At 39.8% G+C, this 25,563-nt stretch overlaps 1 protein-coding gene across 3 annotated transcripts in view; it reads left to right on the top strand.

Annotated features, from left to right (window-relative positions):
- Gls (glutaminase) overlaps positions 1–25,289 on the top strand; it is a 64,996-nt gene extending 39,707 nt beyond the window's left edge. The window contains exons 15-18 of one of the 3 annotated variants that reach the window (XM_021235576.2): positions 19,499–19,560; positions 20,303–20,379; positions 20,469–20,532; positions 22,748–25,289. In XM_021235576.2, coding sequence (XP_021091235.1) covers positions 19,499–19,560; positions 20,303–20,379; positions 20,469–20,532; positions 22,748–22,904 — 360 coding nt within the window. In that variant the 3' untranslated portion in view covers positions 22,905–25,289. Of the gene's footprint in view, positions 1–677; positions 3,199–19,498; positions 19,561–20,302; positions 20,380–20,468; positions 20,533–22,747 lie in introns of those variants that run through there. The other 2 variants (XM_021235577.2, XM_040753663.1) reach the window with 2 other exon arrangements.
- The last annotated feature ends 274 nt before the right edge of the window (positions 25,290–25,563 follow it).

Here is a 25,563-nt window from a genome sequence, read left to right as displayed (position 1 = left end):
ATAATTGATTATATTAAAAGGAGATATTGGAAGATTTTATGTACTGTGAATCTAATTTTTAAAACCTTGTTTTTACTCTTAATATTTATCAGTAATTGTTTGGAATTAAGTGATACTTTGTGGATGGATATGTAAATGGAAAGGTACATTAAACTTAATAACAAAAAGGCCACTGAAGACAAAACACTTTTTCCAGAACATACTGACATAGTGCTGACGGAAGCAATGAAGCTCTAGTACTCATGCTAAATACCCTTAAGGTCTTGTTTATTATCACGGTTTGTGGCCTCATTATGTTTAAGTATTTTTTGGTTATAGAGCTTAGTTTTAAGATCAGGATTTAATTTTCTTTTTCATTGGACCAAAGGACTTGCTGTTGAAATTTAATAACATTCCTTTGTACCCCACATGAAGAATAAGATTACCTAGTACATTAGAAAAGCACTTACAAGTAATAATTTTAATATGTACTGAGTACATCTTTGTAAGTGCCAGCTTAAATTTGTGTTGGTTTCAGTCAGAGTAACCTTCGATAATATTTGAGAACTTTGAAAAGCTGACAGTGTAGGAAATTTCCTACCAATCAACACGAATAACATGTAAGAAGATGTCAAATGGTGGTGGGTAAAGATATTAATGGATCTTAATAACTTTCATTGAAAAATACCATTTTATAGCTTGGACCTTTCATCACTCAAGTGCACTAATAAATTGTGTATGTTGCTTGAACAACTAGCATTCCTTTGGACCATTGGACTATGAGAGTCTCCAGCAAGAACTTGCTTTAAAAGACACAGTGTGGAAAAAAGTGTCACCTGAGTCAAGTGAGGACACCTCTACAACTGTAGTGTATAGAATGGAGAGTCTGGGGGAGAGAAGCTAAAGACATGGGCTCTAGCTGCAAAATTTTTCTTCTTTTAACTGCGGAAACATCCTTAGGTTTTTTTCCCCTCCAAACTAAGTATTTATTCGAGTTCTTCATTGTCAACCACCTAGGGTACTGGAGCCATAAAACTTAAAAAAAAATTTTTTGCTGTAATCTTTGTATAAAGAAATATAAAGATTTGTTAATTTTTAGATCAATTACAAATAAAGCAAATGTGCTTTATTTTAAAAACTGAAAGAAAATACAATTTCTTTAATTTCATTATAATTTTAACCAGATAGATAACCACATTGTCCTTAGTTCTAAAACCTATGTATTAAATTGAAAGTATTGTTGGATTTGGTTTTTCTTTTCCAGTTATATATCCTATCCTATCCTATGGGATATTGGTAAGGACAGTAGAAAGTACTTCCATACTAAATACAAAACTAAAAAGGCAAAGTAATCCAAATTATTTTTAAAAGAGCAGTAGATTATAAAATTAGCATATATGCATATGCCAGTTACAGTGATAGATTGGCTCTGAGTATTTAAAATGCAGTTAAATTTTATGAAATACTTTAAAATGTAGCTTTGTTTTGTTTTGCAAGTCCTCTGTTCTGTGAGAATCACATGTATTAGGAGTGTTTCACATTTCACTGAAACAGTCCAGCCAAAGAACTGCAGATGTGTGAGAATGGTGTGTTCTGTTGTTAAAAAGCTATAATGGTTAGTTGCTCAGAAAAGGAGACAAGTAAATATCTTCAAAATGGATTGTATTTTCATGTTATTCATGTAATTTTTTGATGTATTTAAGTATGAATGATAAATTTTGTTTTTTAGCTTTTAGTAATTTTATTATGTTTCATAAGTGCTAATGAATATTATTTTGTGATAAATTATGACATCTCATGAATTTTGTTCTTTTCAAACTTTTATTAGAGTACTTATGGAATGAATTTAGTTTAACTTTATGCAACTAAAGTATTTGTTAAATCTGAATGCTTCTGTTTGTTTTTAAAATGCAATATTGAGAATCAAAACTTGTTTTCAAGAGAACCATATTCCATTTAATTCAGTTTAGAGCAATTATGCATATTTTTAAAATCTGTCTTGGCAAAGTAATATTAAAGTTCTGTAGAATTTATTTACATTTTTTTTCATCCATGTATCTTGTTTCTCACAATTTCAAGTTTATTTTAAACTTGTAAATTTTAGGCAAGTGGTTGAGAATAAAAGCTGTATATCTTTTTAGAATTATGATGTATACATAGTAGGGTAGGTTCTGTCAAAGTAAATACAGCACAGAAAAAAATTTCACTGATACAAATACTAAATAAGAAAGTACAGAGAAATCCTGATCTGTTTTGAGACTGGAAATTACAACATTAAGAAAAGGAGTTTCTTCACAGAAGTGCTACCTAAAAACCTGATTTAAGTATTAAATATCATATTTAAATGATTACATGGTGAGTTTCAGGAAAGGTTTTGCTGTTGCTCCAGTGTCCAGATGCATTTCCTAACTGGATGCTTCAAAAGTCTTGCCACTGCCCCTGCTGCGGACATTGAACATTTCTTTTAGTTGTACCCAGGGCCATTTGTTATTTAGGTCATTGAATGCCTTAATTAGAAGATTTTTGTTTTTTCCCTCCATTCTCTATACTTAAAATTTGCTGTTTCATTCAGAAGTTGGCTCTACTTTACAAAATAATTGCTTTACAAAAAATTCATATTGTGTGCATATTTGTGTAAATGTCAAAGTGACTGTTAATTTGTGGCACTTGGTATATAAAATTCTGTGAATGCTCAAATGCACACTTAAATATGAAGTGGGATTAAGTCAGCTGCTGTGTTTAAAGAACACTGTTATGAACAAGCATTCAGAAGCGTGTATAGGAAGATATTAGTGTAAGAAGGGGTAAGATATTGTGAGTGTCTGCAGACAGAAAAGGAAAGGAAAGCTTTGCCAGTTTGCAGGTGCAGCTCAGTTCCTTCAGTATTCTCAATCTCTTTTCAAATAAAGTTCTTTGAGAAGTACCCAGGATTGTTGGGTTTAATTTTTCCTGCCATTATTGATTCTTGATATTCAAGCATTTACATAATAGCATACTTTTCTTTTTCCTGTTTTTTTGCCATCATTAACATTTCATTTGAAATGCATATTCCTAAAATATTTTGTTTTTAGCATAAATGTTGTGCATTTTATCTTAGTGTTTGGATTAAAACATTTGTGTTGTTGAGCTTTCTTCATTTGCTTTGTATATTTAATAATGTACCTTTATTTTCTAGTATGCCTACTTTTTGTATTGTACAATAAATTTATTTTAAGCTGATTTTATTGTTTTTTTATATGTAAAAACACCAGTGACATTTAAAAAAACAACACTTGTGGTTTTAACTTAGAAAAAAATACATTTTGTAAAGATACTGACTATTCTGAAGATTGCCTAGAAAGGAAAGTTAAAAATACTGAAAAGTTATTTGAGTTTTTATTTTTAATGATGTATAGTATGGAGAAATTTTCCTGTTGGTTGTACTTGAATTATTTAAATAAAGACTTGACCACTGCCAGCCCTCCATCATCCCCCTCCCCACTCACACACAATCACTTAGAAGACAAAAACACTTTTTTCTATTTGCAGGCTGTTCTTCTGAGGAAGAATGTAACTAATTTGATATGTTTAGGAGGGGAAAATCATTACCAAACCAATAGTGTATCATAGTCTTTGCTTAGAATAAAATAGTTGTTCTCAGTAGAATACAATTTATAGAGTGGGCTGACTAATACAGAAGTCTACTTTTAGGAGCTTTTGTTTATTTTCACAATTTGGTTCAAAGTGTCATCCAAATTGCATACACTATGTGCATTCATTGTTGGTACATTTTTGTATTTGGCTAGATCTGCTGTTCACATTTTAGAGGGATCCCTAAATATGTTTTAAGATTTTTGAAAAGGAAAGTATTCTTGTTTGCATTAATTAGCATATTAATATGTGGCATTTAAAAATACCTTTCAGGACTAGTTAACAAATTTCAGTATGGCTCATGTGATATGTGTAATACTTTGTTTATTTAAGTGAAAGAAAATCTGCTTGGACAGTGTAGGGATTTGTAGGAATAAATGGAGGTGTAGAAGGAACTGCTGACATACTGAGTGTGTGTGTGGTCTCATAGGCTTACCTATTTAAATTCATCAGTTCTGAGAATGATCAGCTTTTCTTTGCATGTAGTCTTTTAGATATGATTTATTGAATCACTGAATTCCTGCTCCAGGGTTTGCCATAAAGAACTAAAATTTTTGATAGTCTCAAATTAGTAAAATCTGTCACTATTCAATATCACCTTGAACAGTTCACCTTATAGATGGGTTTTGTTCAGCTCACTGCAAATTTTAGTTATGAGAATTTGCTTTATTATTTCAGTATTTAACAGTTATTTTTTATTTTGTGTGCATTTGTGTTTTGCCTGCATGTGTGTCTGTGTCAGGGTATTGGATACTGGAGTTACATACAGTTGTGAGCTTCCATACGGCTGCTGGGAATTGAGAGATCTGAGTGATCTGCTGGAAAAGCAGTCAGTGTTCTTAACCGCTGAGCCATCTCTCCAGTCCCTGTTACTAATTTTTTAAGAGTCTTGATTTACTTCCCAAAGGGACTTAGGCTGAAGAATGAAATTTTTAAGAGGTTTATGATAGTTTATTTACATGGGATTTTATCATGTATCCTCTCAGGTCTCTACCACCTTCTATTACATGTTGCATGTGAATTGTGTAATGGCGTCAAAGCCCCCCTGAAGGTGCGGTGTAACGATGCATCATCAAGTTCAGAGTTTAGTTCAGGGTTACTCAAAACGGACTGTATGTCACTCATTCAATACCACTATCTGATGTGAAAGTTCTCTGATAGGGCAATTATGTATGAACATATGCTTAAATATAGTCATGTTACATTTCAAATTGCACAATTCAAAAATTTTTTATATTTCCTAGATATGGAAGAAATTTAAATATATTATGAAAGGTTCTTTGTGTTTAGATTTTGTGAGCCAGATCCTGATGGAAAAGGGAAATTTTTTATATTTAAAGTCATTATTTTTATTCACAGACTTAATAATATTAGAGAGATGGCTCTTAAGAGAGATTACCGCTCTTGCCAAGGATCTAGACCTGTTTCTGGCCCCCATGGGTGGCTCAGGTCACCTTAACTCCTGTTCCAGATATCCAGCCAGTGTCCTCTTCTAGGTTCCATACATACCTGCATGTATACTTGGTGCACACAAACACATACAAGCATACACCGGTTTCTTTTGGTTTTGTTTTTTTAAATATTGATCTTACATTGCTGAAATATTTTCAGTTCTAATTGATTAAAATGACCTATTTTGAAAGACAGCCTTTGAAAGGAAAGATTTTACCTGCAGTAGTCTTTGCTTTTATATCACAAATTCTGGTGATTTTTGTTTCCTTTAGTGAAACTCTTCTCTGCCCTGCACTGAAATACTTGAGACTCTGAGTAATATGATAATTGCATTTGTATTCTATAAACATCTAAAGGGCTTTCCTCCTTTGTCTTATAAAGTTTTGTCATCCCGTGACTTGCTCTGATCTCTTGTGCCATTTTGATTTGTTTAGAATCACTAGATGATCTTGAATGTAATCTTGAAGGCTCCCAAGTATAAGCTCCCACCCATATGCTAAGTACCATGCTAGCTGTATTTACGGTTGTGCTTGATAGTGCCCATTTTGTTTTCACGATTAGCAATGATAGGACTGCAAGTTACTAGGCAGGTTGATTATACTATAAACATCTATTAAAACTGCTTAATTGTATTCTTTGTTAAGTAATGATGCAGTTAATAAAAAGCAGTCAGGTTAGAAATGAATGTTATGATTATACCCTAGTTCTAAAAATAAAAATATTACCCTGGAACCTTTGAAAAAAAATAAGTGTAGAAGTGTGACTCTAAAAATAAACGTTGCACCACTGGTTTAAAAATAAATTTATTTGGTGTTAAATATAAATAAGAAGATTGAAAAGTATAAAATTATTGAAATCGAAAGTAGCACTGATAGAAGCAAACAATTGTTTTTCTTTGAGTGTTGACTTTCCCTAGGAACATGTAAAATAACAAACTGCTACTCATCTTTATTGTGTCTATGAATGGCTGCAACAAAAATGTTCAACTCTAGTGCATTGTATCTGATAAACAGTTCTTCACTTTGTGGTTTGGGAATTTTAATTTTTTTATGAGGAAAAATGTTATATACACAGGGCACTTGAAATGCATTTGCTTTTTTAAAGATTTTATTGACTTGTGAAATGTGAGCCTTAGTTACTGTACAAAAATTAGTTACTCTTTTAATAGATGCATAACACAGTGTTGAGTATGTGCTTTTCCTGGGTTCATTCCCAGTACCAAGAAGCTTAAACGAGGGAAAAATGCTGGTTTTGTTTTCTAAATTTCAACTAAAACTTGCCTAGTTTACTCTTCTCCCTACTAACATAAAGATACATGAATCTCAGCTTTTCAGAGTCTAGCTGTACTTGTAAATCTTGGTTGCCCACATACCAAAAGTAGAAAACTAGAATATTAATTAACATCAATATGCATGTAAATAATCATGATTGAACTATTTCATTGTAAAATTAAGATCTCAGTCTTCTGTCTCTTGTTAAATTTCTCTAGTTGTAGTTTAAAATTAAGCCTTCAGTGTTTTGGTGTCTATTCGGACATCATTACTATGCAGAGTCATAGATGGGACAACATAAAATTTGATTCTTAATCTTGGTTTCTTTAGGTGAAATGTGTAAAACCATTGCATGCATAATTAATTGAATTCTAGGGCTAGCCTGTTCTTTTTCTTTATTAGTCAAAAATCTTGACTGAAAAGTCCCAACATGTATTAAGTATTCCTGTTTATTTTTAATATTTTCTTATCATAACTTGCTTCTGACAGAATAGGAGATGTTTCTTAAATTTTACCATGGTTACCCCAGAAGGGATTTTCATTTCTGTATTACCATGTTGCTCATATGCTTCTTAGTAGTGTTGGTATCTGTTACTTCCTTTTCTTTTTAACCTTTTAAAAGTTAAGAAAACATACATGGAATATAAAGCCCAAATTTGTTTTATTCAGCATAGTATAATTTAGTCTTTATTATTTTACAAACTCAGAACATGCATCTTGGGTTCATGGCTGTACACATAACTTACAGTTTAAATAAAAAACTAAATTGTGATTACTGTTGGAACTGAGATGTAAATGTTTGCTTGGTATGTTTGTGTTTGGGGGCTCTGAGCAGAGTGCTGTTTTTCTTCTGTTCTGTAATATTTACAGTGTTTTGTCAGGCACCACTGTTAGACATAGGCCAAGCATTTGGGTCTTCTGCAGAAAGCTTACAGGTCCTAGGCAGCTTTAGTGTGCGCTGTTTTGGACGGTCCACAACAAGCATGTCTGGTTTTCTTTAACTATAAGTTTATACTTCATTCTACATCACAACCACTATTTTTATATTTTTGAAACCGTGTTTACTAGTTCTGTGGCTGAAGTTTTCTTACCCCAGTCTGAGTAAGACTGACTTTGTGAAGAGATGCCATATTTCCTATATTGTAGTCATTTACAATTCTTTTTCATTTTTACTTTTAATAGGATATATACACATACCATCTTTCCCTGGAGCTAGAGTCACAGACAGTTGTGAGCCATCTGATATAGGTGCTCCAACCTGCTCTCTTGACTCATGCGAAGTCTAATTACAAGTTTGAAGTGACCACATATACCTAAAATTGGCACAATTTCAAACAGAGTGAAATGTTTTGTCCGTGCCTATTTGCTGGGCCAACTGCTTCCATTACAGGAGCCTTAGTTGTACAGATAGGGGCTAATTTTCCTAGGATTAGTCATCAAAAGGTTTGGACCTGAACACGTGGTCCAGATTTATTCAGTTAGCCTATCTTGCTAGCTTAAATGATCAAGTATTCTGTACACTGTTCCTTTGTTTTTAATAACAGCAATTGCAATCAGCTCTAGCATGAAGGCATACATGAAACACTAACAAAGACCAGGTAATGTGGAGTCATTGCAATAGCTAACATTGTGCTTGCTGTGGGGCCATCCACCAGTGAATAGCCATGTTCTGAGGGTTATTTTTACCCTCATGGGAACTGTGAGACAAGCCTATAACACCATGAGGTCTTTATTGTCTGGACGGGTTATGTTAAATTCCCTAGTTCACATAGCTCTAGAAGCTTGAAGAGAGAATAGCTATTCTTTTTGTTGTTGTTTTGTTTTGTTTTTTTCTGATACAGGGTTTCTCTGTATTGTTTTGGAGGCTGTCCTGGAATTCACTCTGTAGACCAGGCTGGCCTCGAACTCACAGAGATCCGCCTGCCTCTGCCTCCCGAGTGCTGGGATTAAAGGCATGTGCCACCAACACCCGGCTAGTAGTTTGTTCTTGACCACTGACAATGCTTTGTCCTGTTGTGGTTCACATAGTATCATTAAAATGAGGATATTTCATGAAAATCAAAGGACTGACACTTTCAAAATGCCTATTTAGACCAAGAATTGAAAGAAACTATGGTTTTCTGTAAGTTACTTTTAACTAAAAATGTAAGAGGTGCTTGAAAGCCATTTCACCAATATTCTGTGATTTTATATGTGTATTGTGGGTTCACTCTGAAAAGAAAATCTCCAAAGATCCTCCTACAAGTGTGGTGGGAAGCCTTGGGAAGTTTTGAGCATGACCAGACATGACCTGGTGTGATCAGGTGTCTGTTCCAACTAAGAAGGCTCCTATCCAAAGTGGATGATGAAGTCCCAATCTACTACTTAAATCATTCTTGTTTTCCATTGCTTAGAAATGTTTTTACGTTCACTGCAGTGAATGTTAGCACTAAAAGTTTAATCTGGACAAATTATTTTAGAAAGTACAGTTTTTAAAATTAATCTGTCTCTGAACTATCTCACCAACTCTGATCTCTCAGAGTTCCAAGAGTAAGGTTAGCTTCTGCACTGAATCAAAACTATGATGATTCAGTGACAGATGAGATTTCCCTATTCACCAAAATCTACTCTAGCTGTCCTTGTATGATTGCTTGCTTTTTACTTTAATGATGAGATTGAGTGTACATGGTGGGCTGAGTGGTTAGCACAGTCACTCCAGAATACACTGTCCTGAAGTCTGATGCAATGCTGCAGTGAGGGGCTATCCTATGAGAACTGTCCTGGTCATTTGCTGTTGACTCCTTGTCACTGTACCTGCCATAACTTGCTCTGTTTCTGGGGTTGCCTATGTAATGAATAAATGTAGTGCAAGAGTAGTTAAGTAGTTCATTCCTCTTAGGAATCTCTTTCCAGCTTGTGTGATTATGAAAAATGTGGTTTCTGGGTTTCCGTTTCAGTCCGTATTTTACATAGCTTCCAACGGTTTTTAGTCCTTTCTCCCTAACAGAAATTTTCTTTTATGTAGTGTTTTCTCCTCACTTCTGGTAGTGCAAATACATGCTTATATACATGGAAACATAATCCATATATATTTTCCCCTGCTGATGTCCAAATTTGTGCCCCCTATATATAATGAAAATGCATAGCCTTTTAAAGCTTTTCTATCAAGAACTAAAAGGGGGAAATGTTATTATCATTCTTAGCATTTCACTATGTCTTATTTAAATAGCACATATTTAGCTAGATCTGTTTGGCTTTTTGGGGGGGGGTTCGAGACAGGGTTCCTCTGTGGCTTTGGAGGCTGTCCTACTCGCTTGGTAGTCCAGGCTGGTCTTGAACTTACAGAGATCCGCCTGCCTCTGCCTCCCGAGTGTTGGGATTAAAGGCGTGCGCCACCAACGCCCGGCCTGTTTGGCTATTTTAACATGATGGAGCAATTTTCCATCTATATGAATTAATTTAAAATGTTTATTTTAAAAAGACTGAGGTTTATGTATGTGACTATTTTGTTGCATATACTCTGCACCACATGTCCCTGCTGTTAGCTGAAGTCAAGAGGGCATTGGGTCTCAAACTATCTGCAGACAGTTTGGGCTACCATGGTGGTGCTGGGAATTGAACCCATGTCCTCTGCAAGAACAAGAAGTGTCCTTAACCAGCCTCTGACCCACCTCTCCAGGCCCCAGGGTTTATTTCCTTACCTGGGTTATATATGATTGGTTGAGTATGGGAAACAAACAGAAACACGTCTTTATGTGTCTGGTTTATTTTACATAACTTGATCTACAGTTCCATCCATTTTCTTACAAATATTATGACTGCATGAATAATCTGTGTGCATACCACATTTTTCTTATCCATTTATCAGTATAGACCTAGGTACGTTTCATATTTTTCCAGTTGTGCACAGTGCTGCTGCAGTAAAGAATGTAAAATTTTACTGTGCACTCCAGATCTATCAACAGGTATTTCTCTGGATAGTTTGGGAAGCATTTATGCGGGTCTTACATGCCACCCTAAGGACTTAAGGATATTGTACTTGAGATGTGTGCAAGGGATAGACTTAGCAACCAGTGGGTGAGAAGAGTGATGTCAAGTTCCTTGCCATGTCTAGGACGAGCAATGGGAATAAAACTGGTATCCTACCTAAAAACACCACAGAAGCACATCTTGGGAGAGAAGAAATGAGCTCACTTGTACTCTTTAAAAGCGCAAAGTCTAAGTAGGTAGCAAGGGTCATTGTCTTCTAAAATAGCATCGGGGTAAAAGCCATCCCAGGACTAACACTCTCAGCATCTTTAGATTCCATGCCTGTCACCTTGTACTTAAAAGCTGGTGCTCTGCCTGAGCTGCACTGACCTTGATGAACTCATGGCGAAGAGGCGGGAGAGAGGCACCTCAATCAAGAAAAGTCTTTCTCAGAAACCCACTTGGCACTCTTCACTCCAGTGATGGGACTAGATCTAAGAAAACAATTTTATTTGAGCACATTGCTACCCCTAACAGATTATGCTTCTGCAGCTGGTGCAAGTGGGTACTGATCTGACTTTGAGCTGTAGGGCGTGTGCTGTGAAGGTGCAACGGTGGCCATGAGGACATTTAAGACAGGGCGGTAGGAGGGGTCTGAAGTTACTGCTTAAGGAGACCTCAGATGTAGCTCTGGGAAACTCTTCTTCCTGAGTAAGATAGAGCAGAATGGACCTTTGCTAGGGAAAAGTAGCCAGTGGAGAAAACACACGGACTGTCAGGAGTCTAGAAAAGTGTTTCTGGCGGTTGGGAATATTGAACTCTATTAATAGAGAGCTAAGATGAAGGCTCTGCTCATGTGTCTTCTCCCACCCCACTTCACTTAAGAAATGATGAGAATAGATGCTATGGACATTTTTTTTTTATTGTTGCTGGGTAACCTAGCCCTGCCTCCTGTTTTCAAATAAATGTTACTGGCTTTGGAATGTAAAGGTCCTAGAACTGTTTGCTGCCGATAAAAATGATCCTGTCAAGAATTAGACATTGAAGTAGACCCTGGAGAGGTAGTGAGGAGGGAAAACACCTCCCATAAAACAGGACAGGGAAAAACAGGCAGATTTGTAGACATGTTGGCTTGAGAAGTTGTCTTAGCTTTTTTTCCTGGTGAGTATGGGAGGGTGCTCTCTGCTGAAAATAAATCATGAGCTTACAAGTAAACTGCAAGATTTCAGATGTAGAGGAAAACGCAGGAGATTTGGCAGTGTCCTTCAAATGCTGCTGGGGCAGTAGCCATGGCAGTCTGCCTTGTTGACTATCTTGCCAATGTACCTTGAATTGGGGTTTAGGCAAATAACAACTACAGAAGACTGGGAAGAAAGGGGTTTTCCCGTGAATTTTAGCAGGCTTTGGAGCCTACTTCACATTTTTTCCACACTGAAGATATAACCTGACATTCTTTTAGATTGTCACCCTCCCCCCTTTTAGACTGTGGTTAAAACTTGGCATTAGTGTATTACATACTTACAGGGGGGACTGTGTCTTAAAATAAGTCCTGTGCTATGCCCGACCTCCTCGCTTTCAGAACATGGTGGGGCAGTTATGTAATCACAGTGCTCAGAAGGCTGAGGCAGGAAAAAACATTGTAAATACTGAAATAAGGATAGTTGCTAAGCTATGATAAAGGTTTATGAAAGATGTTGGAGAATGTGTGTGTGCACATCTATCAGATTTTAAACTTTGTTTTTGATGAGAGTAAACATCCCTTTATCCAGAAGCTGTTGAAAGTACTTGACATTGTAATGTGAATAATGATCAGATTAGAGTGACTATGAAAATGCCTTGCAAGAAACACACCTCTGTATGACCCATAAAGTACACACTGAACTTTTCACAGAATTGTGAAACAGATAGGTACGGTTCTCTGTAGACCAGTGAGAATTAGGACAACCCCCTAATGTCAAGGCAATAAGTGTGTGTTTTGATTGCAGTAGCTATTGTCAGTGTAGTGGTGTTCTAAAAGGGGTGGCCACTTAATTCTGAATTATAGCCATCATTTACCTGTAGCATTGCCATGACTCTCAGAAGAAGTACAGCCCCATCCCCTTTTCAGGACCTTGTGTTTATTTTCGTAGTTTACCCAAGATGGTCTTTGTGACCCCGATTATGTTTTCTCTGAAGTAACGTGTAAGTATTTGGTAACCAGTTTCTTCTCTACACTACCTTGGCTCTTGGATTTTTTGACTCTGGAGGTTTGCTGGGCTCATTTTTCTACAGCTGTAAACAGATGTAGCACTTTTACCACCCACACACATGTGGTACCTTGTCCTCTATAACACCATCTTCATCAGGAGAAGCCTTACAGTCATGTGTATGTCCCAGAGAGTGAATGCAAACTGTTGTCAGAGATGCAGGTTGGCTTTGGTCCCCATGGAAAGTGCAGTAGGGTTACCTGTGCTCTTAGTAATGTTTCCTTTTCTGTTTTACTGCCTCTTTGCTAAGTGTGATACCCCAGGGCACACAAAGTTAGGCTGCTGGCTGCTTATATAACCCAGCATAGAAGGATGCTTCTGGGTGCACTGCATCTCCCAGGCCAGTCATTGGCATTAGCAGAGACATGAGCCACCAAGATAAGAAGCTGTGTGCTGCCAATATTACTTAACTCGCATTAACCCAAAAGTCGGGTTTCACTTTGTAGAGAATTTTTTAATGTAGACAACAAAGATAGACTCTTTAACATTTTTTTGCATTTGCTCTCAAACTGAATTCTTCCCTCATTTTCACAACATTAAAACTTTTGATTGACACTGTAATAAAAATTAGGATCTCTGGCTTCCTATCACAGCAGGTTTTCATCTTGGCATTGCAGGGTTTGCTTGGAGAGCTCTTGACCTGATACAGGTCCCTGGCATCAGGCAGACTCGTGGACCACTTGCCTCTCTGGTACCCAACCAGGCACTTGAATGCCTAGCTGTCAGTAGCAATATTTAAAGCCCTTGATTCGGCCAAGAAGAGGAAGTGCTCTTTTTTTTGTTTGTTTGTTTGAAATGACATAATCTTAAATTTTTTTTTTGTTCAATGGGTAGTAATTTTTTAGCAAGACTTCTTAGATTACACATTACTGAGAAATTTTAACTGGTTTGCTTCAGTTTATTTTTGAGCTAAATGAAGAGAAGAATACAGTTCGGGGCTGCCATTTTTAGCCTTGTATTTTGAAAGTGAAATTCCTGTAGTGTAGGTGTTAGGATTTAGGCATCTGTACTGGCCTGTCCTTGGGATATGCTCTCAGCTGCAGCCACTAAGAGCACCACCTGTGTACATTCACTACATTCCCCTTTAAAAGGGCCCTTCTCTCCGTCCCTCCCTCCTCTTTCCTCTGCTCCAGTTCCCTTAGGCTAGGCTGGACTCCCGTCCCTGTCCCCTTTCCCCTTTTTATGATGCCTTTCCCTAATAAAAAAAAAAATGGCCTCTACTTGAACTCTGTTGCCTGGAGTCTCTCTGGTGCGCTGGTTTTCTTAAATAAATTACAGCAGTGGGAATTCTATCTCTTAAAGTAAAGTTGGCTACTTGATTTCTCTATTGAAATTACCATAGGAGAACTTCCTGTGTTTATGGCAGGGAAAATGGAACTACAACCATGAAATGGCTACATCAGTCATCCTATAAGGATTGTGTCTAAGCCCTTGATCTGACCGAGCAGGTCAGTCTGCATTAGCTGTACCTATATATAGCACAAGAATAGCTGTCCAAGTCAGTCACTGAAAGCCTAGGAACAGGTGCCTAAGCGCTCAGGTGACCTCCTGCTCAGGTGGCCTCCTCTCAGCCTACTTAACCATACAACTGCTGTAAGCTGTTTCCTAGATCCTTGCTGATACGTAAATGCCTCAGAAGTTACAACGTCTGCTCACAAACACTGACGGGTTTGTTTTCTACCTTTGTTGTCAAATGTTCCTATGGCCACCCTCTAATAGATGTGTGTTTTTCATCTCAAAGGAAGAAAGTTTTTGATGACAGAAGCCCAAGAACTTATTTTCATTTCATGCTCAGAGCCTTTGAAGTCAGTCAAGGAGAGGAGTGTTTTTTGTTATGACTAATCTCAACTTTGTTGTAGCTGGTAGTCATTTTAAAGCAAGACTTCTTGATTACATACTACTAGGAAATTTTAGAGTGAGACTTTAAAGCAGAATAGGATCTGCAGTCATGATTTATTTAACAGGTGAAGTATCCATTCCATGCAACAGATACTACAGGGAGCAGAAATGGAGAGCAGGCTGGTCAGATGGGACAGCCTTTCAGTCACCTACTTAAGTTTTTCATTAGAACCATTCTAACAGCTGGATAAGCCTCACGTAGACACAAACTAAGAAAAATCAAGGGACCAGTTTCCAGCTGGTGATAGAGCTGGGCCATTCAGTTGGGGTAAAAGTAAAACCAGTGACCCAGTCTTCCCAGCTCCCCTGCTCCCTCCTCCCTCCCCCCTCCTTCCATCTCTCCCCCTCCCTCCTCTTCATTCTCTCCCTCCCATTCCCCACCTCCCCTACCCCTGTCCTTCCCAGTACTTAGCAAAGGGCACTTAGGAATTAGAAATATCTTGTTAAATTTCCTTCTCATCTTCGGCTAACAATTTAAGGTCTTTCAAGGACTCTGTCATGGCCAAGTGCAGAATTGAGAATGCAGGTGTCGGAGTTCTGGACCTGATCACTGATGGTGTCATGTGCCCTCAAGTCCAGGCTCTTAGTCTCAGTAGCATGTAATAGATAAAACATCACCATCTATATATGGCCTGTCAAGGATTCAAAAATAACTGTAAATATTGAATTTCTCATAATTTACCCACTACATTTTAAACTCAACATGATTCTAATAATTACTACTTACAGGTGCAGTTAGCAGGGAATTTGAGAAGCAGACAGAAGTCACAGATGAACTTGTAAAGAAGTTGAAGACATTGGGGTGTTAGGATTTCGGTCATATTTTAGAATAGTTCTAGCTGTTGTGGAAAAAGTGATTTGGGCATGCCAAGTATGCCAGAGTCAGGTGAACTCAAGTGAACTCTTCACATTTTTGTCCCACTTTGTCATGACTTTGTGCAAATAAACTAAGATAACTGTGGCTGGTTCTGGCAAAGATTTAATCAGGAAAATAGTACTGGGAAACATTCAAGACAAGGGAACTTAGCATTTAATTTATAAACTTTTGATGACTACATGCCCCAAGGGAGTTTTTCACTGTGGAGAGGTATATACTAAATGTTAGAGCCTAGATTTACAGAGGCCCCTGTCCCTGCCTTGTTTGGTAGGTTTCTATGTTACTAAGGAAGCAGAGAGGGGAGTTAGTCCTCTTGCAGTTACTGTTAACCCATTGTTTTCTGGACCTCTAGTGTCAAGAGGAGAGTTAGGGAAGAGCCTCTAGCTCTTAGCACACCCACATCCTCAGGTTGGCCTGGCCGTGGACTAGGGCCACCAGTGCCCCTTTCCTTCAGCGTCCTTCCCGTGGCCCTTCTATAGGGGATTTCCGTTTAACTGAAGAGAGCAGGAGATGGGACTACCACTAAGTAAATGTGATACTCCTCTTTCGTCTACTCAAAGTCCATTACATGATTTATATAAACTGAATTTAGGTGGTATAGGATATAGATCGCATCTCCCTGTGATCCCAGGAACCCACAGGCCGAATGGGAGGATGAGTTCAAAGCCAGGGCTTCAAGTGTGGACTTTAGAACAGAAAAATGTGTCTGAAATAAAATTTGTGATGTATTGTTAAGTGGTACCAAGGCATGTGATACCTTCTAGTGCCTTATGTCTTGGAGAGAGGTGAGGAGGAGAAAAAGAGAAGAGGAGAGAGACTGAGAAACTTTGTGATTTGGAACAAATTCAGGCCTTTTGTTTTAATGAGAAATAATAAACTTCCCTGGTTAGTTACCCTTTAGTCAGTTTTGTTAAGGCAAGTTAGTGTCCCTCCTGTTGACCACAAAGCCTCTGTATATATTCATTCTGTCCTCATTGAATTTCAATTTGTATTTTCTCTGAAGTGAAACATGCTTGAGGATTAAGTGTTAGTGAGGCTCAAATAGGCTAATTATATTATAAGACAAGCCTGTCCTAGGCCTTATAAGAACATTTCTTTTGGCACTTCTTTTTATCAGTGGCTAAGGGACTGAAGCAAGGCGCAAAAACTACCTTCAAAGATGCTTGCTCTAAATTTGGGATTTTAAAAGGCAAGGGCTGGCAGAACACCTTCCTCAGGTGTGCAAGGCCTCAACACTGAAAACAAGCACAGCCCAGAACAAAGGCATGTAGTTAATTATGTACAGTAACTAAAACAGATGGAGATTTTTACTGCTTAGAAAAGGTAACACTTTAGGACAATGGATAATATAATATTAATATGTACGTGGAGGTTTCTTCTGTAATGAGGGAGGTAAGATACAAAGTAAGTAAACCATAGGGTCATACATGATGGTGCTATAATGAGGCAAATATAGGAGAACTTGCAGTTAGATACTGGATTAGTGTTATAGAGGGACACCAGTGACATCTCACTGAGAAATGGATAGGGGAATGGTGCTTTCACAAACCATGCACTGTGTCTGAGGAGCAGACTTTGTATTCAGGCTGTGGAGAAAGGCCTCTACTGATGGGTCCTGGTACGCTGTGGCAGGGCAGGCAGGAGTCTGAATGAGTCCAATATGGAGAACAGAGATGCCTAAGACAAGCAGTTGTGGAAACGAGGGCTTAGTGAGTGAGACAGCTCTGTTGTGTCGAAACTGAGAGGGAAAAACAGATTAGCAAGACTGAAGAACCTTGGATGCTAGACTAAAGCTTCTCAGCTCCAGACAGTAGTAACATTGAATGTTAGATGCTTTGGGAGGGAAAATTCATTTAGTCAGTATTAGTGGTCACTTTAGGATACACGATGGGCCCAGGTCACAGTTAGGAGAGAAAACATAAGAAGTTCTGCTTATATGGAGCTTGTATTTAATGGGACAAAGATGATAAATAAACTGGGGGCTGATAGTAATGGTTCCCCTGGGTAGAAAAATCAAAATAAAGGCTAAGGAGTGAAGAAAAGGCAGGCTAAGTCTGCAGTAGTTGACCTGGGTAAAATGAAGGGCTCTCCCCTCTGTGGGAAAAGCATTCCTGGGAGCTTTGAATTCAAAAACGAGCAAAACACTCCAATGGGGTAAAGCTGTCAGATAAGAGTTGGTAGGGAATGGCATGCAGTGTAAGTGAGGAATAGAACATGTGTGTTCTGTATGTCACGGTGGAGACGGATTCTGTAGGTAAGCTGGAGGTAGTTTCCTGGGGTAGCTGTCAGACAGGAATGGGTAGGTCGTTGTAACATAAAGCAAGGCTGTGGCCTAGGCAAACCTAGAGCTGCAGTGATGAGTGATAAGTGGTGGGTTTGTAAATGTCTTGGAAGATTTGTTGGGTAAACTAGGTGGGGGTTGTAAGCACAGAAAGGAGTGTTGTGTGATAGACTTTCCTGAATCAGAACTTTGGTGCTCAGTTTCCCCTGGATAAAAGGCCCCTCCCTTCTAGCAGGTGCACCATGTGTGGGACACTTGGTAGAAGGAGCTGGTTCTGGTACCCTCCTATGGAGGACCCAACCAGCAGATGAATCAGTTCTTGGGAATATCTGGGTTTAGAATGAGCAAGTGCTGAATTGTATCATCACAGACTGGGGGCCTGAAGGAGAGGAAGGCAGCACAAACCAAGATGCATTTGGGACATGAAGATGAGGGGCCTGTTTAAGATCCTGAGACACTGGCCAGTCAGCGGGTAGACAGAGGACTCAGGCCTGTGTCTGGTTTTTAATGTGACATGTCAGCTGGGCAGTCAGGTGGAGTCAATAGAGTTAGAAATTAGAATTAATTTATAATAAGTATTAATATAGTTAGAATTAGGACCTTTGACATCAAAGGTCTAGATAGGAAAGGCATTCTGACCAGAAGAATCTATGAACCCATCTGAGGGACACTGCTCAAAACAAGAATGGTGTCAGCCTTTGGAGTATGACAAGGCCATAGAGGAAGGCCAATCAAGAGGAAGGTGTTCAGGAAGCTGCAGTATCTTGGAGAGAAGTCATGAGAGGATTTGGGTTGGGAAGGCATGGGAGCTTGGAGAGTAACATACAGAATGTGGAGGTGTGTAAAAACAAATGTATTCAGAAAATACTTCCTAAAAGGGGAAAACACAAGGGAACCAGTGAAGGAGGCAGATGAACATGCTACAAGCAAAGATGCTAGCAGCAGGGTGGCCGTCTGGAACACTGCCTGCATGCCTGAGGAGACAGCACTGCTTTGAGGCAGGAATTGAAGGAAGAGAAGCTGGAATGTTAAACAAGAGTGAAGGGGAATCATGAAAATGTGTATATATGGTCGACGAAGTTGTAATCGTTATTTTGGGGTCACCAGTGGGGTTCTTTAACCCTGGGCTTCTCCTGTAGAAAGTATAAAAGAAACTAATGAGGAAAAAGACTGAGCAGAGGCAGACAGTGGGATATGAGAAGTCTGTCAGCCTCCTGTGGCCCAGCAGCACAGAGCAGTTGGGACTCGAACCAGTCCTGGGCTGGAGAGATGGCTCTTCCATGAAGAGCATGGCTTGCTCCTGCAGAAAACCCTTGATTCACAGCACCTTGTGGGTGACTCAACAACTGACTAACTCATTCCAACGACTCTCATGCCCTCTGCTGGACACATCAAGACATTCACGAGTGGTGACTCAGCTCAGCAGAGCCATCGAAGTTACCAAGATACTAATGGAACCTGGTTTTGCCACCTTTCCTAGAAGTCAAACAACTACAGATGGAGGAGTGATGTTAAATATGCTTTCAGAATTGTCATGGTGAAAGCCCCTTCCCCCACCAGCTCCAGAGTAATGTTGACATAGAGGCTGGCAGCCACAGTGACAGGTGGCAGAAAGGGGAGCTTGTGGGCTGAAGGGATAGGCATGGAGGCCTTTTAAGGTGACTGCAAGTAAGCAGTGGTGTTTAGGGATGTGTCACTCTCATAGCTAGATAGCGCGCACGCTTCGGGACTCCAGAGTCCCATATGCCCATGAATCTCCAACAGCAGAATTTAGTATTATTTTAAGTACTTATGTAGGGTCTTTATTTTCATGGAGAATTTGACCGATACAGCTGAAGTTCGGAGCACATGGAGCTATATAGCAGCCGCACTGTTTGCTTTCCCCCGCGAATATCTGTCTTTTCCTTGTTCACAGGTAAAGTCGGTAATAAACCTTCTGTTTGCTGCATATACTGGAGACGTGTCTGCCCTCCGGAGGTATGCTGGCTGGGTGATGCGCTGTGTGTGGCTTTGGGTGTTTGAAGGTGCATCTGCTCAGCACCTGTCTTAAGGTTAAGGTTTCACTCGCCCTTCTCATAAGTCACCCAAACAAGGTATAAACTACCCCACTTCCACTTAGACCACCTCCTCCCACTACCAGGGTATTGGGCCTGCTTCTTATCCGTCAGGAAAGCCCAGGTCTCTGTGGTAACTGGCCAGTGGGTCACTCTAATGGAGCTCTGGTGAGGCAGGAGGCAGGTGTTTGGTGTTGTGCATGTTACCAGGACTAGAAAGGCCATGGACCACTGAATACCGAGTGTGAGTTCCCTTCAGAGTTGCAAGTAGTGTTTAAAGTGGACATGGCTAAGCTGATTTCCATGCTGTTTTAAAGTTTTATCAGTATGTGAAACTCCAGGCAATGTAGGTTAAAGAATGGGAGTCATACTGAAAACATGTAGCTTTGCTATAGGCGTTTTTGCCTCTTTAACGCTAGTTTAAATAATAACGTAATGAAGCTTAGTTCTGGGAGAGACAGCTAATGCTTCTCTTCAGAGTAGCACAACTAAGGAAGTGCAGTCACGTGGCGTTTACCCACAGCTTTGTACTGGGTGAACTGGTTACCACTTAATGACGCTGGCAGAGCATGGCACCTGAATGAGAGCCCTGGAACTGGTGGGGTAAATGTTACCACTGAATTAAACTGATCTTGTGTAGTGAACAGCTGTTTGTGAATTTTCAGATTTGCTTTATCAGCCATGGACATGGAGCAGCGGGACTATGACTCCAGGACTGCACTCCACGTAGCTGCCGCAGAGGGTAATGCATAAACCACCTATTTGCAGTTTTTACAGGTTTAAATTCTACTCAAGACTAAAATCATTTTTGTGTGTTTTGGGGGGGTTTAGGTCATGTTGAAGTTGTTAAGTTTTTACTGGAAGCTTGCAAAGTCAACCCTTTCCCCAAGGACAGGTGAGTGTTTATATTACCTTCTAACATAATTGATAACACAGTGTGAATACACAGAATTGGAGTGTTGAGCTATGGTTACATGTGAACCCACCAAGGGGCTTTTGCATTTGTGGTGTCTTACAAAGACAACACAGAAAACCTTGATTTCTGTGTGACACTGAACTCTGTCTCTAAGAGTGAGTGGTATCTTACTCAGGTTGGACATATCAGTCAGCCCGTTTGAAGAAGACATTTCTTTGAAAAGATGAAATGGAAATTATATTCTCATGGGACTAACTACACAGGGTGGACACACAGAAGTGTGGGAAAGTCTGTAAAAACACACCAGCTTGAGTGAGTTGGAATTGATTGGTATTCCTGGATTTGGTGCAGTTAATTTTAGAAGGCTTTGTGGAAGTTGGATTTTCAATGCTATTGGAGGAAAGGACATTGGAAGCATTGAATGAGGAGGGGGTATTCTGCCTGCAGTGGGAAGGACTACCAAGCACCTTGCTCTTCTGTGCTCCCTCCTGGCCCACATGGCCACTTCCCAGCCTGGGGCTGAAGGAAGTGCTAAGTGTGCACCACTGCACCCACCATTTGGAATCCTCTCCTAGAGGAATAGGTGAGCCATCAGTAAGCACAGAGGCTTAGAAGACTTCAAGGGAACCAGACTTGGTGCTGTTGGGTGAGTAAAGTTTGCCATGAAGTCTGAGAGCTGCACAAAGTTTGGAACAAGTTGACTACCTCCCAGGGAGCTGATCTGATTACTAAGCCTTTGTTTGGAGGGGACTAAATCTTGGCAGACTGCAAAAAGTGAGAAGTATCTGAAATTTGCTAGCAATTTTGTGAGGTGGTAGCATATTGGCCGTCTTTCCATTCCAGTGGTTATTAAACGGAATGATTGAAGTTATGTTGGCAGTCCTCTAAAAGCTCAAGGTAGTTGACAGTCCTCCTGTCTACCCAGTATAGTGCCCACTGTAGTTCTCTGTAGAGTAAGAGACTGAAAAGTGTCTCCCTGTGTTTATAACTCAACTCAAACACTACTTAATACATGTCAGAAATACTTACTATGTGAATTCTTCCACTCCAAATTGGCCTCTGAGAATGTGGAAATACAAATGTCCATCTTATAGACTAAGGTAGCTAAATAACTCAGTAATGTGTATTTAATTGTATATCTAGAATGAAGCCTAGACCCAGGAGTATTTTCCCCATCAGATAGAATCAGCATCACCTAAATTATAAAATACCAAGAGTGAAACAGTGTGTTTGTTACCTACGGTCTTTTCATTGTGTAATGGAAGAGATGTAAAGATGATTTGTCAATTCCCCCCCAAAACTGACCCAAATATTCGGTCACGTTAGAGCCAATGACTTCCTAACGAAATCCATATAGAAGGATTCAGCTGTGCCTTGAGAAACATCAGAGACACGTAAAGTGTTACTTACCTGATTTTAAACATTAAGAGCAGGCCACTAGAAACAATTAAAACGCTAACATCAGCATCTGTTGTTTTAGGCTGTGACTATTAAGAGGGTGAGAGGTTCAGGATAGATGCCGGAGGATGCAGAGAAGCAAAGCAAACACGGGGAGTTGGGAGGGGAGCAGGCAGGCTCATGGTGGTGGAGGAGCCAGGGGCCAGGGAGTGTGCCTGGTGTTTGTTGGGTCTTGGGCTTCTGGGGTACACAATGCTCAGCTGACACTCATTGCTATGGCAACTCTGCCTGTCCTTGAGTCTCTGTCTCCCCCCACAGAGTGGACAGGGAGCTCTAGCCAGGTCAGGTCATTTGAGCCTGCAGCTTCCTGCCCTTTCTGGATACAATAGAAGGTTGCTTCCACTGGGCAGACCACGCTTATCTAACACATTTAATGTCAGGAGGTCATTAGAAACCTGACTTTTAAATTCCAGGGACATACATTTTCTGTGAAGGGTTAGGATGATTGATGCATGTTACTACCTGAGTTTACAATGTCTGCCCCTCCTTTGACACGTGGATATGGAAATGGCCTTTTCATCGAGCTCATTCTGTTGTCCTCCTCCTTATCAGAGGGCTCCCTCAGACCAATCTCTGTACTCTGAGTCCTTTTGTGTGTTTCTGCTGTTCTCCCTTGTAATGCTGCTAATGCAGCTGAACTTGAATGGATGGAACCCGGACTTAGAGCCTGGGGATGCTGGGCAACCATCTCTATGCAGTAGTTCTGAGTAATGACCCTGTCTGCGCTGTGCTGCAGGTGGAATAACACCCCCATGGATGAGGCTCTGCACTTCGGACACCATGATGTTTTTAAAATCCTCCAGGAATACCAAGTCCAGTACACACCTCAAGGGGACCCTGACAATGGAAAGGAAACTCAAACTGTCCACAAGAACCTCGATGGGCTGTTATAACGGTCTGAAATCACTTACCTACGGAGTTGTGGAACATGATTATGAAGAAAATGTATATTTCTAGCTGGTAGTGATGTGTATTTTACAGCATTTGTCATTTCAGTGTTACTGGAGTTTCCTTCATTGTGCGCACAGGACACATCTGATTTCTTTGGGAAAAATAGAAATAAAACAACTTCCCTTCATAATGTGAGCAATAGTTACCTCGTGCGTTGTACAATTTGATGTAAAAGAATAGTTACCGATGCTAGCTGAACAGTGTGATCTTCATGATTTGTGTGATTTGTAAATTTTCAACCCTGGGTGATGATATGCTCATATGCATTTATGAGTTAAGCTTTGATGTACAGTGTATCCACAGGGGTCGATGCTGTTATTAGATGAAAACAGTGCGATTTTCAAGACTTTAAATATAGATTTAGTTGGAGTGTTTGGACAGCCGTATGTGCTAACATGGTTGAGAGTTTAAAATGTCTCCCATCACCCCACCTCACAGTGTGACTCCTTAAATATTAAAATAGCTACTAACTGTTCATAGAATTTGCCAATTCTGATTAGATTTTATCAGGGAATCTGTTGTTTGGTGACCAAAACCTATGTGTGAATATAGTCTAGCACTTTGAAACCCTTTCCTTTCTATATAGTCCTTAGGCCAGCCTCTCTGTGGTGTTTAGCTCTCTGTCTGGGAAAGAGTGAGTGCTGGCATGCTATGCAGTTTTCATGTTTCCTCAGCACGTCATCAAGCCTCACAGTCCGAGCATCAGAGAGAGAGCTTGGCCGTCAATCTAGAGCAGATGAAGCAACAGTAAGACGTCTAAGTTAGCCGTCAGTCTTAAGGGTAAAGACCGTGCGGACTCGTAAGTTCCTTTTCAGCTTCTACAATAAAGAAAAATTCAGAAATGCTTTCAGTTACCAAAGTTACAGTGATACACTTAGGAACTGCTACAGGTAACATTTGCTTTTAGCCTACTGTCAGAAGTCTGCATTAGCTGGCACTCTTTCTGGAGGGCCAGGCATCATTCTGGATTCCCTCCCTCTGTTTCTGTCTGGATTGTATCACTCAGTGAGAAGAGATCACTTCACTGTAAAATTTAGATTCACCATTGCTTTGTGTTGGGAAAGTAATTTATGATTAACTGAGAAAAGAGGTAAAAGGGACCTTAGGAAGAACACAGTTTTCTAGGTATTGAACATACTGTACCCTGTTGTACCTCCAAGAGATGAGGGGTATGCTAGTGAGAACTTCTAATAATTAAGCACATGCGTGCATGCATGTACACACACAAATGCGCTTCTTGGAAACTGCTTTGGAATAAGCAAACTTGTCAACTACACAAATACTAGTGGTTACCACACTGATACAGCATCCCCTTTGACCCTCACTTCAACACAGATGGCACATTATTCACTCCAGTAGCCTCCAGATGCTCTGATCCTCTTTTTAGCCACCCCTCCCGTTCTCTAGCCAGCACCTCCTTTAACGAAACTGTGGCTAGTGTCTCTTTACTGAACCAGGCACCACCATGTTCCTTAGTTCCAGAGACAGGGAGGATGGTGGGTAGGCACCCGATCCTGTCATTGCATTCCTGCCTCCACAAGCCTCTCAAGACAGGTGAACAGGTGGTACCTGGAAATTTCTATGCAGGGACATCACCTCCAAAGTTAAGGAGTGAACATGCTTTAATTGGAATCAACCAAAATAGCACTATTCCCAAAGCAGCTGGCTTTGTGTGATTCAATGCCTGACGTAAATATTACCAGTGACTTTGAGGCTTCTCTGAGTATTATTCTGTATATTATTTGAAAACAAAAGTTGTCATCTTTTCTGAGATCAGTGCTGTTTTGTACAGTCTTTGTGGCTTGGTTAAATATGCTTTTTTCCCTCACGGTGTTATGACTGTTTGCTATTGGCTGATAACACCGAGAACATTTTGTTTGAATGCTTGAATGAGCTATTACTGCTGCCATCAGTAAACTCCAAAGATGGTTTTTGTTTTTGGCTTTACAATCTTGTGTAACTTTTCTATGCCGTGGAAACGGTACATGGTCATGTTGCTTTGAAGCTGTTCACACTGCTGTTTCTCCGTCCCTGTTCTGACACCCGTGTCTGGTGACACACTCCCTCCTACTGCTGCCCACAGGGCGCTTTAGCTACACAGCTGGATTCGCCGTTCCTGCTGTCTTATCAGGGACTAAATGACCTGATGTTGGATTTAGGGCCCTCCTGGGGAGTCCAAAGCTATGAATGTATTTACTTCCGACGTTCCCAAAATGAAATCTTAAAATTATACATTGTAAGTATTCTGAAATTGGGAATTATTTATTTTAAATGAGTTCAGGTAGTGTTGCTTTTTACAGCATAATAAATACATGTGTTGAAAACAAGTTGTGAGAAATGAATTTTCCTAAAACAACTAAGGTTTCCTCTGCACTGTTGAGTTGTAAGTCTAGCTGTTTTATATCCAGCCTGCTGTGAGCCAGGGGGCATACAGAGTCATGTGGGATGTTTGGCCCACAGGACCAAGATGAGACCTGGGAGGCCTCAGCTGTCACTGTTAGTGGTGGGCAGGCTAGTTCAGCTCGCCAAAGGCTGGTCCTGTGTGTGTACAGTTAGCGTGCTCAGGAGATCCCTGCTGCACTGTGTCATTGCAGGCAGCCT

This window comes from Mesocricetus auratus, unplaced genomic scaffold, assembly GCF_017639785.1.
Source record: "Mesocricetus auratus isolate SY011 unplaced genomic scaffold, BCM_Maur_2.0 Super-Scaffold_100010, whole genome shotgun sequence".
Taxonomy (NCBI): domain Eukaryota; kingdom Metazoa; phylum Chordata; class Mammalia; order Rodentia; family Cricetidae; genus Mesocricetus; species Mesocricetus auratus.
The sequence above is the reverse complement of the archived record's forward strand: the minus strand, read 5'-3'. Positions and strand labels throughout refer to the sequence as shown.